Here is a 16,687-nt window from a genome sequence, read left to right as displayed (position 1 = left end):
ATTTATCACAAGATACATGTTCTCAACTCCTCTTTTTAGTAGTTTTTTGCCTACACGCACGTGCAGAACAAAATCCAGGTTTTCTCAGAATTTATCATCCGGACTAGACAATTTTGGCAATTTTGGGTTGCTTAGTGGGCTCTTTTTCCATCCCCCACTTCACACGAGCATCAATTTTATGGTTTAACGAGTGGTCTTACATAGGTTGATTATCACGACCAAAAATGTTTGTCATGGCCTAATTAGTCTGCATGTCAATTTTCATGACGATTGGACAAAAAAGGCTCTTTTTCCACACCCCCCCCCCCCCCCACCTCACACGAGCATCAATTTTATGGTGTAACGAGTGATTTTACAAGGTTAATTATGAAGAGCAAATATGTTTGCCATGCCCTTATTAGTCCGTATGCTAATTTTCATAACAATCGAACAATGTGAACAAATTTTTCATTGTAAAACTTTGCAGGTGGGGGGGGGGGGGAAGGAAAAAGAGCCAATTTGAATTATAGAAATTTGTAGGTGGGTGAAAAGTAAAAAGAACCAGTTAGTGCTCTAAGAGAACTCATTCTCTGTACATCTATACCATCGTTTCATACAATGCTATCTTCAGAGAAAATTTTTTAATAAGTTAATGATTGGATAGTTTTCAAAATTCAAGTCCATTTTCGGCGGTTGATCATAGTTTTTTGTTATTGCTCTCGAATAAATATGGTTTGATGTTTTTTATTAACAATCAATTTTTTTTACCTGCAATTAGTGAATAGTTTCCACCTTTGAAGAAAGTAATCGAACAAGATATTATGCTCAGGTAAGTTTTTTTCAAGCGACTATTTTAGTAACCAATCTAGTAATTTTTATAATTTCAGTTTTAGTAATTGTTCCGACTATTGAAAATGGTAAAAAAATTTGTATTTGGGTGTGTTTTATTGTTTTTTTTTCGTTTTCCACGCAAAATCAAGTACCTAAAAACAATCATCAGACTGGGTTGAGTGACATATCATATTAAAACCCTTTCAATTATAATTTGGACGAAATTTTAACAAAAATTTTTTCCAGAAAAACCGGTTTGAAAATTTTTGACTTTTAGTCTAAATTCGTCTAAAGAAATTGAACGAAATAAAGGTCGATAACAACAGAAAAATCTGTGCGAAAACAGAAAAATTGAACGAATGAAGGGATGATAACTTGTGCAAAAAACAGAAAAGTCGAACGATTGAAGGGATTATAACTTGTGCAAAAACAGAAAAAAACTTAATTGTTTCAAAGGAAAACTAGTTTTGAAAATTTTAAATGGCACCTACTTGACCAAAAACAGTTTTGAAAAAAAACAAAGGTTAAAAATACCAAAAATTTTGGCAAAAAAATTAAAAATTTGGGCTATTTTTAAAAAAAGTTTTTAGTCAATTTTTTTCAAAAACTGTTTCCTGTTTTCCGAATGGCCTTTTTAATATCCCCGGCAATTAAGCCTAAGTTATTTTTTCGTTGAGATGTCTTCTTTACGACATATGGAAAAAAACACTTAATTTAAAAAAATGTTTTTGTTTTTTTCTATGACTGTGGTCGGAACATTTTGTGCTGCTTACACAGTAACCGGATGTCCTTGTTTCATTTGAAAACAACTGTTGTCGTTTATGCCTAATTTACTTTTTTTAGACGTGTATTTAGTTTTTCATCATACCCCGCGCAAAAAAAAACGCAAAAAACGACACTAAGTCGAAAAACTTATAAACTTGAAGAACTTTTATTTGTATTTTTTTTTCATATGGTCGGAACACTCTGTGCTACTCGCACAGCAGCCAGCTATTATCTTTTTGGTTTTTTTTTGCTCAAGTTGTTTAGTTAGTCTTGCTTAAAATTTCTCGAATAATTTTATATCGTCTTAGTCGACTCAAACTGTGTCATTCGAAGCTCGATACTAAGTTTTCCTTCATGTTTGTGCTGAAGGGCTTGAAAATCTTGAAAACTTTGGGAATCAAATTTCATACAGATCGAAAAATTGTATAACAATTACTTCCGGCTCAAGAGCGCCTTTGCAAGTTTTGTTGGCATAGTTACCCAATCAGCAGTTTTGTTTCAATGCTTATTTACAGCTAGCAAATTTTTTTGACATGTTGTTTCGAACATAGACCTATTTGATAGACCTATTTTTCGTTTCTCCCTCAAACAGTTTTTTCGACTAAGTAGGTTTCTCTTAGCTTTCCTATCGAATATTTTGCCATACTATGATTGTGATGTATCGAAAATGGTGCGAAAGAAATAGTGCAAAGGGGCGACCTTTTGAAACGGCTGAGGACAGAATCTCTGGGGGAGGCGTCCCGATTAACTGGTCTCGAATCGTTTTTGCTGTATGAAATATTGACGCTCTACAAATTCTAGGCTGATAATATCGAGATGTTAAAATTTGAGTTGTTAATGGAACTAATAAGGCGAAATAGTTTGCCTCAATTCATTTTGGAACAATTATGAGTGCAGATAATTTGCCAAGCACAAATTATTCGCGTTTTGAAACAAAATATTAAAGTATTATTCCAGCCGCAAATTCACCCTTAAGTCATGTGCAAGCAAACTTGCTTGGCAATCACAAGATTTACCTATTGATGCCCATTCGCATTCAATTTTTCTAAAAACTGGTGTGAACAAAAAAACCACCCCGGGTATATCCAGTTGTGACCATAGCTACTCAAAATGGGTAGGTATAGTGCGACCCAAATTAGGTACGTTGCGATCATTGCGACTGAAAATTGCTATGTTACAACTTTGTGCGACCGGAGAAAACTGCGTGACTTTGCGCGACTCAAAACAGATATGTTACAACTTTTCTCGCCCCAAAAAATTAGGAGGTCCTGTATATGATTAGCAAATTTGTTGGTCCAGCTAACTGCACATTAAAAATTCATTTATACTGGACTATGTTGCAGTATGCATCTGTATTACGCTTATGCAAGCAAGAAAAGTATGCAAGCAAGCAAGTATCTAATTTTGTTAGAAACTTTTTGTGATGCGCGACTCATGCTGCGACTTTACGCGACCCTCAATGCGTCTAATGTTTCGCACAATTCATGTTGCCCCTGTGCGCGACCAATGTTTCGACTCTGCGCGACCCATGTTGTGGCTTTGAGCGCCCCGTGTTGCGACTTTGCGCGACACACGTTACGACTTTGCGCGACCCAAGTTGCGATTGGCGCGACCCATGTTGCGACTTTGCGCGACCTAATTTTAGCTATGTTGCGAATTTGTGGGACCCATGTTGCGACTTCGTGCACCTCAACCCTCTTTCGGTAGTATGGAATTGCGGTCGCAGAAAGTCCATTTCGGCTACCCATCTCGGTCGCAACATGAGTAGCAGACCTCGTCTCGGGATAAAATCCTCACTTTCTTCGGAAATCGTTACAATAACGATTTAGTTCAACTAAATGACTCAAGTTTTTCAGCTCAATTTTTCCGCTCAATTCGTGTACGTTTTATTTGTTTGGCTGACTAGGTTTTAATGAAGATTGTAGACGTACGTTTTGATTATCAGAGGAGCAACTAGGCGAGATGGGAGTGGGGTGTTAGATCAAAAACCGTTTTTTAAATTGGATGCGCGCAACTAAATGACGTATGTTTTTCCAGTTCATTTTTTGATCATTCAATTTGTGCTTCTTTTCAATTTAGAGTACTCGTGTTTGCAAAAGGAAATTTTTTGAATGCTTGAGCCAATTTTTTTCAGACAAGAGTTGATCTCATTTATAGTATTTTGTTCTGGGTGTATTGTGTTTTTGAAATTTCCATGAAATTTTAAATACGGAGGAAATTCAATATTTGTTTTTTTTTCATTATATATATTTTTTTCTTCGTATTGCATATTATACGAAGCTCTGCTTCGCCTCTGTGCATCATTTCAATTTCGAAATATCAGGTAGAAGAAACTAAAATAGAAGAAGTATTAACGAAATTATTTCAAAATGAATATCAGTTCAGATACGTTAATGCAAAATCTGAACATTCAGCGCTTGTTTTCATTGTAGTTCTAAGGTTTAGTACTTCGTCTCTATTCACGCGAAAGACGCGAAGTGTTTTGAGCTCAAAAAAAATTCTCTGGACTTTGCAAAACAAAATTTTCTCGAGATGCAGATTGTAAACGGATATATGAAGGCTTTAACAGAGCTGTTATGGTGAAACGAACTTAGGCATTTTCGATAGAAACTTTTTTCTGATGCTCGGCGACCTTGATGTATCCATCAACAAATATTGTCTAAAATTCAAAACAATGAGGGAACAGGCTAGGTGGTTTTGATCTGACTCAATTCGTCGACTCCAGAACTCACTATGAACATCACATAGTTGACCTAGTAGTCAGCAACTATAATTAAATTAATTGAATTACGATCTCTGAAAGTTATCTTCAGTGACTATTATCTTGTTTTATTTGCGTATTGTCAATCACCTCATTTAAATGGTAACCTCAACGGCAAATATCGCATTGGAGAAACTTGAAAAATAGTTAATACAAAAATCTCCCTCTTAACCAAATCATTCTTGGCATCAATGATCAATGCTCTGCTTTTGTAGAAATTTTCAACACAACCAGTGGTCATGAAAATCCCATGAAGTCCAAGAAAATTAGAGAGAAAACTTTTTCTTTCTTTGACACTAAGGACCAAATCCGTAAACAAAAAAAATGATAATTTGAAAGGTTTTTAGGAAAAATCCGACCTGTGACAACAGAAATCTGCTGTTCCATGAAGTGCAGAAAAGCAAAAGTTTGTTTTCGCAAAAAAACCATTCATTTTAAGGACAAACTTACTAAAACAGACCAAGAATGCTGTAAATGTGCCGCCGATAAAGAGTTGGTTGATAAGTTCAAGGATTATTTCAAAAATTGATCAAAGGCTTTGCCGTTATTGTTCATAGTGATCTTAAACGCCTATCAAGAAAAAACAAGACTGCTCGTATCAGGGCGAAGACCTGAATGTTCCGACTGTCTTTTAATGTTTAATAAAATGTAATAAAAATGAAAAAAAAAATTTCTCAAATTTGAAATTTTTTATGAAAATCATCCCCCCACACGCCATATAAAGTACAAAAGGATAAATTTCGCTCCTTGTAACAAATCAATTATGGCAAATAAGCTTCTTCCAACTAATTTGGAACGATTTCTAAGACGGATTAAATCTCCGCTTACGCGTTAATAGCGCGAAAAATATCGTGCGTTAATTCTCCCAAATTGGTCAAAATGGCCAAAATGGCAATCTTTAAACCCTCATGACTTCACGAAAAATAATCACAGGTGAAATATCTTTTCAAATATAAGCTCAGGACACAAATAGCTTTCGAATGATATAAAAAATTCCGTCAAAAATGGCTAGTTAAAAAGTCGAAATTTGTCTGAAGAAAAAAAAACCCACCCCGAGCACAAATAGTCCGTTACTTTTGTATCGAAAGTCGGAACAATAAAGGAAATGTGCTTCAAGGCGAAACAAACTAGAAAAATGTACCCAAAGGGGATTTAAAAAATGGAAAATCGCACTGCTCATTCAAATTTATAAGATAACTCAAATAGTCATTGCTTGATTCAAACTAGCTGGCTTTATAATTAACAGTCAATTATTACAGACAGGGACATACTTGAGTTTTTATTCATGAAAACTTCCAGCAGGGCAGAACCTCAATTTCCTTAATTTGAAATCAACAAACTCATTTCAGGTTTTGACCTCAAATCGAAACAAGACTGCTCGTATCAGGGCGAGGCCCTGAATGTTCCGACTGCCGATTAAGGTTTATGGAGCAGTAATATCATTAAAAAATTAAAAGTAATAAAAGTAATTGAAATTTTTTTAATGAAAATCATCCCCCCACACGCCATATAAAGTACAAAAGGATAGATTTCGCTCCTTGTAACAAACCAATTATGGCAAATAAGCTTCTTTTAACCAATTTGGAACGATTTCTAAGACGGATTAACTCTCCGCTTACGCGTTAATAGCGCGAAATATATCGCGCGTTAATTGTCCCAAATTGGCCAAAATGGCAATCTTTAAACCTTCATAACTGTACAAAAAATGATCACAGGTGAAATATATTTTCAAATTTGAGCTCAGGACAACAATACCTTTCAAATGATATTAAAAAATTCCGTCAAAAATGGCTAGTTAAAAAGTCGAAATTTGTCTGAAGAAAGAAAAACCCACCCCGAGCACAAATTTTCCCTTACTGAAAGTCGGAACAACAAGTTGTTGCTAGGCTTTGCATCAATGGCTTCCTCAGGCTTTATGCACATTTAACATTATTCTAGGGCAAGTTCATTCGCACGGAGAATCAGCAATGGCCGCTTTCAAGCTCTGTGCATGAAAAAAATAATAATTTTGGCGATTTTTTTTCTCTCCTGCATTGATAGAAACCAGACTGGCTAACACTAAAACTGGACAATACACACTTATCAGCGTAGACCAGAAGATAGTGTAAAACTTAAAGATGATGATGATGATGATGATGATGATGCTGATGATGATGATGATGATGATGATGATGACGATGATGATGATTGAATGGCTTATCATTAAAACAGTTGCAAATACGTCATTTTTCGGCGGAAGTAGAGTTTTGAAAAGAAAAAGATTTTGACTTGCACTAATTTTTATCAAGTCTCTAAAAAGAATTGTGCTAAGACCATCAAGTCAATTGATGAGCAAAATATTTCAAAGTAAGCCCTACTTTTCTAGAACTTTGCCCTTTTCGAAAAATTTTACCCTCCTACTATTTTACTTAGCTGTGTAAGATGTATACTTTGATATAACTTGCTCATCAATTGAAAATCAAGAATTAGCGTAATTCTTGATTGATTAAAGGAAACCAAAATGACCCTTTTCCAAAAACTGCACAATTTTGAGTTTGGTAAAAATGCAAGGAATTTTTGTTCTCTTCATTTTTGTCTAACCTCAACCCATTTTGAGACAGACACGTTTAAGTTTTCCTATTTTGTTCATTTTGTCCGGATAATTTGTGTCTGCACTGTTTTTATTGCAGTGTCGATCGTTTCTGGACCCGTTCGAGGTGTTCAAAGGGGAAATTGAGGAGACCATCCACAAGATTCAAAAGGCCATCTCTATCCTCAAATACTTCAGATCCATTTACGCCCAATATGCCAAGCACAGGGTGGCCAAGATGTTCGCAGCCGCGCACCCACAACAGAATACAACTGACACGAACAACAGTGATGGCGAACAAGCTGCGACTGCAGCATGGAGTTTCCCAGATGAACTTGTTTTCTACAAGTTTGATGCTTTTCTCCAACGGCTTCATGTTGTAAAGGTAAAACGATGAAGAATTAGCTTGGAATAATGCTTAGGATTAACTCTACAGTTTTGGCAGCTTTAGTTTCAACTGGACATCTTTTGATCAGTTCATGACGAGTAGAGTGTTGCTTGCTGGTTTCAGGGCATCATAGAAATGGCGATCGAGTTTCTGAAGCTGGAGAAGATGGAGTTGAGTGGGGTGAATGGGAAGATGCTGTCCATGAGTGTGGGGGGAGTGTACGAGGCATTCCAGCAACACTTCAAGATATTCACGGAGAACAACTACGATAACCTCGATCCCACCAACCACGTTTGTCTCACAATCACTCTTTCTTTTTGCTATTTCACCGCTCAAGTAAACTGATAAACTTCGTCACAGTCACTCGCCAAACCCAAATGCTTGAAATATATAAGCTTCGCAGAAATCAATATTCGCTTTAGTTTTTTAATCAGTATTAGAAGGCGTGTGGTGATCCATAACCTTGTCCTGGTATGTTTCAGCTATTCGACAGAGATCTACAACGGTTTGAGGAAAAGATGGCAGACTTAGACCGAAATTTGGGGTCGCTTGTTTGTCAGGGTTTCGACGATCTCGACAATGTTGAAGACATTTTCAAGGTATTTTTTTTTCAATCTGCGGTAATGTTTTAGATTCATTTTTTACCCTTCAGTTCTGTTTATCTTAATGTTAGTACTTTCAGGGAAGTTAGCGCGCGAGTTTGTTTCACTAGTCTTAGCTGTATTGACAGCTGACTTAAAAGATATAAAACTAGCTTTCCAAGTCAAAAAAGACAAGGCCGCATATTTGGTGAAATAACTTACTAAAAAGGCTCATTACTCTCTGGCTCCAAATGAGAGGGGGGGGGGGGGGGCTTGGTTTTTTTTAAATTCTGGCGTCGTTAAGAGGGATTTCTTAATAAGAGGGGGTGTACTTTTCCAAATTTGAGTTTTGAAAATTTACCTTCGGAAAAGTTTTGATAATTCAGTGCTTCCTTCTGCGATGCAGTGGAAAACTCTCAATCAGTATCAAAACCAGATAAATTGTTAGTTTTCATCCAGTGACTTTTGTTTAAGTGTTTGACATCCGTTTTGGTTTCGATTTCAAATGTAGACAACTTCCATTTGTACCCAAGTCTGTACCCACTTCGAAAAATAGTGAGAGGGGATTTTCATGCTAGGAGGGTGAGTTGCCATTTTTTGGTTAAAATCAGTACTCGGAAAGGGGACTCTTGTTTGGAACACAGAGCAGTTTCTGATTATCAACCATTTTGTCACCGCCCACTAATATAATTTTTAAATACTATGTTTGCTCAGATGATGGACTGCTTTGGAAATGTAATGGATAGACCAGCGATACAACTGGACGTACAGAGTCGCTTGCCAGTCACTATCAAGATGTTCAGTGCTGAGCTGGATCGGGTGAAGCTGGTGTATGATGCGCAGATGCAGACCAGGGCTAGTAATCCCAACGGTGTTCCGGTGCAGCGTAATTTTCCCTCAGTAGCTGGACAGGTCAAGTGGGCGAGGGAACTTTGCGCCCGCATCTCTCGCCCATACAACATGTTCTGCCAGCCAGAACAACAGTAAGTTCGCATCCAGCGTGAAACTTAAAACAATGTAGCTTTAGTTTATGTCCCCATTAGTTCATTTTTTTGCCTTTCATGTATATCAAGGATAACTTTGGACTAGGAGATATCATTCAATTAGTAAAATGCTTTTCTATGTTTCAGAGATGAATGGAGAACCGATATGAAAAAGTTAGTAATAATTTTCAGTCGATCTCTTTTTAAGTCTCCTTCTTGCAAAAAAAGTTGAATTCATTACAACCATTTATTTTTGAAAAGGAAAAGGTAATGTGAGTTTGGTGCATTCAATTTTTTCCAGCTTCAAAAAGGGTTATCAAAAAACGTCACCAAAATTCGGTTCATTTTTTTCCAAACTGACTCACCTTGATGAATTTGATGGATAAACAGAGCACTTGCGCTTGTGTTTTTTCAACTGAGAATTCAGGTAATAGTGAGAATAGTAGTATTATATTGTCAGGTATTATTCTCACTATATATATATATATATATATTTTTATATCAATATAATCCATTATAATCGATTATAGTCGATTAGAATGCAATCATTGAGGTTATTTATCAACTTTGCAATTTTTTTTAAAAGTTATCTCCTTTCCTGCTTTTTACTTTTAACAGAAGATTTCTTATGATCATTTTTTTCTCTAATTGTTCTATTTGGTCTATTGTTTAAACTTTTTTCAATTGTTATTTTTTACCATCACCGTAGTAAAAAACCGCCATTTGGCCCCTCCCCTCTACCTCTTCGCACTCACTTTTTTAATCATTGATTGAAGGGAGGGGAGGATTTTGGTTAAGCGGGGAGGGGTTTGACTTAACGTAAGCTCCATCGCCTCTATCCAGGCGCGGATCTAGAAATTTCTCGAGGGGGGTGGGGGCGGATTTTGAAACTTTTGTTGACCTTTTTATTAGGTGAACCAATTTGATTTTCGGAGGTCTTCCAATTCACTATAGAAGCACTTACTTGAGCCAAAATTCTGCGCCGCAGGCAAAATTTTGAAAAACAGGCCAAAAAGGCGTTTTTAGTCAATTTTTGGAAAATTTTGACCAAAAAATTGCGTTTTTTCGGCGCGAACTCAGCCCTCAAAATTAGTATATATTGGCGCCACTATGGGGGGCGCTGGTAGAGGGTAGTAAACGAAACTTGTGGAGGGGAGGGGGTACGCTGAGTCTACGCTGATTAACGATTAACCCCACCTCCTCCGCTCAATAGCAATGGGGGGGGGGGGGAGGGGGTGTGGTGTTATTCGGGTTTTTGGTAAACTTGTGTAAAAATGGGGATGGGCGTAGTGTGACGTGGGGTGGGCGTGGGGTGGGCGTAGGGATAAACGTAGGAGGAGTAGTTGAAGCTCTTTTTCCTTTTCCCCACCTGCAAATTTTTTACATGTAAATTTGTTGACCACATTGTCCGATTGTTATGAAAATTTACATACAGACTAATAAGGCTACGACAAACATATTTGGTCTTCATACTCAATCTCGTAAAACTATTCGTTACACTAATATATTGAAGCTAGTGTGAGGTGGGGGGGAAGGAAAAAGAGCCGTAGTTGAATGTGGGTGTGAGAGAGGGTCAAAAGTGCATGGGAGGCAAATGTGGATGAGGGGGGGGGGGGGGGGGAACAAATTTGGGTGCGAGTGTGAGGGGGTCAAACCTCGAAACAACTGAAGGGTTGTAAATGGTTAAATGTGGTGGAATGGGAGGCTTAGATTGCGAGTAGGATTTGCGTGACGCAGAAAAATTGCAAATTTGCAAACAATTTTGCAAAAAAGTATAGAGATTATAATCAATTATAATGGATTTTAAATGACAATATAATCAGTTTTGTGGTCTAAATTTGGATCAATATGGGATTACGCTGATAACATTTAGACCTTATTTTTGATTATAATCGATTATCATCCGGGGAACTCCGGTTCGGGGATGTACTTTCTTTTTTCCGGCTTTAAGGAGAGGGGATCAAAGTGCGTGTTCTGCGTAGTTTTTTTTCCTCCAGAAAAATTGTGATTATTCAATTAGCAGTTTTTGACGGAGTTCTTATGCAGTTTGAAATATAATGTTGTCCTTCAAAATTTAAAATATGCTCAACCTGTGTTTATTTTTGCACATTTTTGAGGGTTTAAATATTTCTAATTTGGGGCCTATTTGCGATAATTAACTCGCGATATATTGAGTTCCTACTACGCTAAACCCGCACCGGAGTTTCATTGATGAAAATCGATAATAGTGGAAAGTCTTTATCTAATCAGCTGTCATTATGATTTCTTATTGTTGCAAATTTAGACCATGAAATCAATTATTTTGCCATTATAACTTACAAATCAACCATAATAAGGAGTTGTAAGTGTGGGAAGAGGGAGGTAAAAACGTGTACGGGTGTGTGGAGAGGAACGGGAGGTGGGGTGTGAGCGGAGGGGAGGGTTGTAAACGCGAAGGAGGGGGATTCCACTTGCAGGAGGGACGGCAAGGGACGTAAATTGGATCAGGTACAGCAAATGATGATCAGCAAAAAATGAGAAATCAATTTTTATGAGAACCTCGCTTTATCTGATGTGACGTATACTAAAAGAAAATCAACTGTTACGTTCCAATTATAGTGCACTGTGATTAAAGTTTTGAAAAAAAGATTCTTTTGTATTAGCAAGAGAAAAATTGAACTATCATCCACTTTTATACAATTATAATTGATTACTTTGAGTTTTAGAGAGACTGGCGATGAAAAAATAACATAATGGATTATTATCCCTGGGTATTTTATAGTTGAAGGAAGGGGATGAAATTGGTTAAACGGGCGAGGGGTTTGACACAACGTAAGTTCCATCACCTCTCCCTTTAAGCTCCATCACCTACAAACCCCTCACACAAAACCCCTTCCTCGGTTTCACCCCCCCCCCCCTTTTGGTAGGACGGGGCGGTGGTAGATGGTGCTAAACAAAACTTGGGGGGGTTTAAACTAAAGAATGATGGTAGAGAAGTGGAGTATACGCTGAGTAACCCCATCTCCCCCACTCAATAGTAAACGGGAGGGGGGGGGGGGGTGTTGGGATTGGTGGTAAACTTTGCTAAACATGCGTAGAAGACGTGCATAGGGGACGTGCGAATTTTGGTAAACATGCGTAGTAAACATGCGTAGGTGGACGTGGGGTGGGCGTAAGGATAAACGCAGGGGGAGTGGTTAAATGTCGGGGAGGTAAATGTGGATGTGTGTGGGGCGGGGCAACACTCGAAGCAAGTAGAGGGGTGTAAATAGGTAAAAATGATGGGATGAGAGTTTTAGATGGCGAGGAGGACTTGCGTAACGCAGAAATGTTGCAAATTTGCAAATGAGTTTGCAAAAACTGTAGAGATTATAATCCTCTATAATCATTTTTAATGGATTTTAAAAGGATTATAATCCATTATAATGGATGTTATTGGATTTTGTTTTTACGGAAACAACCGATTATAATGACAATATAATCGATTTCATGGTATAAATTTGGATCATTAATGGATTATAATGATAATATTTTTGACTTTATTTTAAATATAATCGACTATTATCCAAGGAAATCCGGTGCAGGGATGTGCTTCCGTTTTTCCGGCTTTAAGGAGAGGGACGCAAAATGTATGTCCTGGATAGTTTTTCCTCCAGAAAACTTTTGACTATTTAATTAGCAGTATTTGACTGCGTTTTAAATTTCAACCGTTAAGTTCCAATTAAACTGCACTGTGTTTTAAAATTTAAAAAAATTTACCAAAAAATTGATTCTAAGTCATTTTAATTGATTATAACAGATTGAAACGTTTTGTATTAACTTGAGAAAATTTGAACTATCATCCATTTTTTAACAATTATATTTGATTACTTTTGAATCTAATAGAGACTGACGATGAAAATTTTACATATTGGATAATTATCCCTGAAACTCCAGTACCGGAAGCGGTGAATAAATTGGGGTAAGTAACCGATGTAAATTACGTTGACCGAACGTTCAAACCTACACTAGTATCGTCAAGCTTGTAATGCTTTGGTTCTGATGTATTACACGTTGCGAGGAACTCCATTTTGCTTCTCTGTAACGAAAATAATTTTGCGGACGTAATTTTTCTAAAAAATTTTCTCAAAAAGTTGATATTAATGCACAACTCTGCTTTCTCAGCTCATGTGGAACTAAAGAATATGTGTAATTTTTCCAGTGATTTTCATTTTATTTTATTACATTTAATATGTTAATGATATTTATGTTATTACTGCTCCATAAACCTTAAAAGGCAGTCGGAACATTCAGGGCTTCGCCCTGATACGCGCAGTCTTGTTGATGTTTGAAAACTTCCAAGTTGCGCAATTTGGGATGATTACTACTCGCAAAATTTCCATTTTTATCCACGTTTGTCGTAGGCGGCCAGGCCAACTAATCTGGCTCCAAAATCAAAAGAAATAAAATCGGGGCCTTCAAGGTATCAAATGTATCTTTTAGTGCTCTTTAAATTGCGCGTGGAGGATTTGAAAAAATGCTAGTATAGTTGGAAAAACACATTAAACTATAATTGGAAAAATCAAAGCGTCGCCCTCATGCGAGCAATCTTTTAGATTCATGGAACAACCCAGGGGACAAGAAATGCAGGCCAAGTACAAAGAGATGATGCAACTGCTCCAAAAGTGAGTTTCGAAGCTGTTTACGTATCAGTTAATGGTGGAATATAAAGCAGTTGGAATAAAAATCAGCTAAAATATGGTCGACAAAAAATGTAAAATATGTATATCATAGATTTTCATACAATTTCATGGACTGCAAAATTGTATGAAAAAAGCAAAATAACAATTTTTTCCATAGTATGTAATTTTCTAATACGCATTTTTTTTGCCAAATTTGGGAATTATTTAAAAACTTTTTGCCATACTTTTTATGGAATTTTTAATGAAAATTGCAAAAGCAGCAGTAGCAATAGTATGAAATTTTGCGATAAGCTTTTTTTCCATAAACAAACATATATGGCTTGAAAACTTTATACTTTGAAAAAGTCTGAGATTGTATATGGCTAAAAGATTTTACGTTGAGAAAAAAGGCCTGTTTTTTTTTACATAAGTATGATTATCTTAGCATACGAAAACGAAAAAATAACCTTTTTAAAAGCTTATCTTTTTTTGTGTGAAAACTTTGCCTGGAGTACATTTTTATTGACATGTCAAATTTTGCATTCAATTTTTTTTACGTAACATGTAGATTTGAGCACAGAAGCAAAATTGAAATCAAAAATAGAATAAGCAAAAGTTACCTCGAATGTGTAATGTTTCAAGTTTGAATCGAAAAAAAAGTATATCATCAAATTTTCATGTATTAAACTTTTTCTTCGATGCCAAAGTTGTTTTGATGTGACCAAAACTTCAACTAATTTGTATTGTTTGAGTTTTAAACCAATTTTAAATAAGTTTTGAAAAAAGCTTTGATTAAAAAAATGCTTGCCATATACATCAGTGGATTTAGGGGGGAGTGGCGGATGCCCTTACACTCATTGATTTGACCCCCTGCCGACCAAAAGGGCCTCCCTTTGTACTATTTTAGGCTATCCATTTTGGCTGACGGTCCCTAATTTTTTCTAATGGCGCCTCTGGTATGCTTTGATGATATGCTTTAATAGGTGGAAGTTTTGAGAAATGTTTTAGTAGTGCATGCAATAAAATTGAGAACTCTCATGCATTCTATAGTCGTTTCATTTTCAATCACTTGTAAATGCTACTAATATAGTCTTTGTATATACATTATTCTGCCAGAAAAAATGTCGTTCAAAAAAACAAATTTTACTCTTCTTCTGCCTTGAAAAATAACATTTTCAAATTTTTGAAAAATAACATTAGTTGAAAAATAACATTTTCAAAGTTTTTCAAAGTTTTGCTTGTGACGCAGGTAATTTGGTCAAAATAGGGTCCCGGGTTGACCTCCATACACCGAAAAAGCTTATCATACAATTCCATACATCAAGTGTGTGGAAAAATGCTTGTCATACAATTTTCATACAATTTCTAAAAATGGTTGAAAACTGGTATAAACTTATTTCTGTGGCTGTTTGATTCTAATAAAACAGTCTGGTGATAAAAAACTGAGGTTTTCGTTTTTTGAAAAAAATGCTTATCATACAATTCCCATATATGGAAATTGTATGACTGGCATTTTTTTGATGGCGACACAAAAAATTTTTCAAGTAATTTTGAAAGTTTGGCCCAAAATTTTTTTTGTTTTTTTTTCAACCGCAAATCGAATTTCGTACGCAAGCAAACATTTTTCGCAAATTTCTTTTTGCATGCAAAATTTAATATTTTGTGTGCATAACGTAGTCCTGCATACGATAAAATTGGCTTTTATTTTCTTTTCACTTAAATTTTTTTTTCAAAAACGCTGAAAATTCCTATTTCTTTTGTATGGAGTGTTAATGTATGACTTGATCAATGTTTGATAAATTGAAAATTCAAAAATTTAAAATAATCATCATTAAAAAATTTTGCCAAAAATTAAAGGTTTGTTACTTTTGTTATGTGAATTGTGAAAGACAGCCAAATTCAGGTCGTTTTCTATGCATTGTAAATGCAAGACCGTGCGACCTTCGGTGTTTTGAGTAACCAAGGTCTTTGTCACTTGTGTTCGGTTGCAAACACAACCGAGAGTTTTTCAGAAACTAAATTAAGAAAGAAAAAATCAAAATTTATGGTTTATGGGAAAACACCTATCATACAATTTTCATATATGGAAAAATGCTTATCATAGAGTTTTCATACAATTTTCTGTACGTATGGAATTGTATGAAATTGTATGACAAGAAGTTTCTCATATATGGAAATTGTATGATAAGAAGTTTTGGTCAACCCGGGGTCTTTATAGTTATTTTTGAGGGCTCGGAAAATCAATCACTCCATCTTCTCCGAAAAATTTTTAGATCCGCCTCTGATCATGCAACTTTTCTACTATGAAAATTGTATGACAAGCAGTTTTCCATAGTCTTCATATATGACATTGCATGATAGGATTTTTTCCTGTATGGACGTCAACACTGGTATTACTGAGTATCGACAGTACAGTTTCTCTATAATTTTGTAACAGTTAAGACATAATGCAAACCAGCTCGTTTTTGGTGGATGAAAAATTTTCAGATTGAAAGACCTGCAAGGATAGCCAATTCCTGTAAAGTAGCACAGAGTGCTCCGACTACAATTATTCAAGAAAAGAAGTAGAAGAAAATTTTTTACAAAAACTGTTGTTCCCAAAAAATTTTTCATATTGTTTCTAATTTTATTGCCAAATTTTTTAAAGCTAATGTTTACTGAATTAGATGAAAATCTAAAAGAGTTAGCAGTAATAATTGCTAAGACATCAATTAAATTGTTGCTGAATTAAAATGGGGAGCCAGCCAATTTCAACAAAATTCTGACTAAAGTAATCTGAAGACTGAAAAATATTCAGACCAGTTTTTCTTGGCGCTGAAACTTTTTCTATTTTTCTTAAGATTCTGACACACAGCCAAAAGGTCTGTAACATGATAACACACTTAACCCACTGAAATTTTTCGTTGAGGTAGTAAAAAAACGACCCGAACCCAAAGTGCTTTTCATTCTTCGAGAGTGGTTGGAACAAAAAATTAGGCTGTTCCCTGAGGAATTTCAATCGGTGTAATTTAAGTTTCCGAGATATCAAGTTTACGGTTCAATTAAGTTTTTCATCAGTGCAAGCCGCACTTATTTAAGTTGTCGTTTGGTGTTTGATCTAATTGTTCTAATCTTTAAAAGACAATTTCGATGGTAACGTGTTTCCTGAAAAGATAGTTTGCTGAAAAACTAATGCACGTGTTAGGTGAGT

General features: G+C 35.9%; 1 protein-coding gene across 1 annotated transcript in view; it reads left to right on the top strand.

The window, feature by feature from the left end:
- The first annotated feature begins 6,453 nt into the window (after positions 1-6,453).
- The window catches only part of LOC134844845 (dynein beta chain, ciliary-like), an 11,120-nt gene continuing 886 nt past the window's right edge, over positions 6,454-16,687 (top strand). The window contains exons 1-7 of the mRNA XM_063861662.1: positions 6,454-6,546; positions 7,006-7,290; positions 7,417-7,584; positions 7,776-7,892; positions 8,589-8,857; positions 9,005-9,031; positions 13,432-13,500. Of these exons, the coding sequence (XP_063717732.1) occupies positions 6,454-6,546; positions 7,006-7,290; positions 7,417-7,584; positions 7,776-7,892; positions 8,589-8,857; positions 9,005-9,031; positions 13,432-13,500 (1,028 nt within the window). The remainder of the gene's footprint in view (positions 6,547-7,005; positions 7,291-7,416; positions 7,585-7,775; positions 7,893-8,588; positions 8,858-9,004; positions 9,032-13,431; positions 13,501-16,687) is intronic.

Source organism: Symsagittifera roscoffensis, chromosome 4, assembly GCF_963678635.1.
Source record: "Symsagittifera roscoffensis chromosome 4, txSymRosc1.1, whole genome shotgun sequence".
Lineage (NCBI taxonomy): Eukaryota > Metazoa > Xenacoelomorpha > Acoela > Convolutidae > Symsagittifera > Symsagittifera roscoffensis.
The sequence above is the reverse complement of the archived record's forward strand: the minus strand, read 5'-3'. Positions and strand labels throughout refer to the sequence as shown.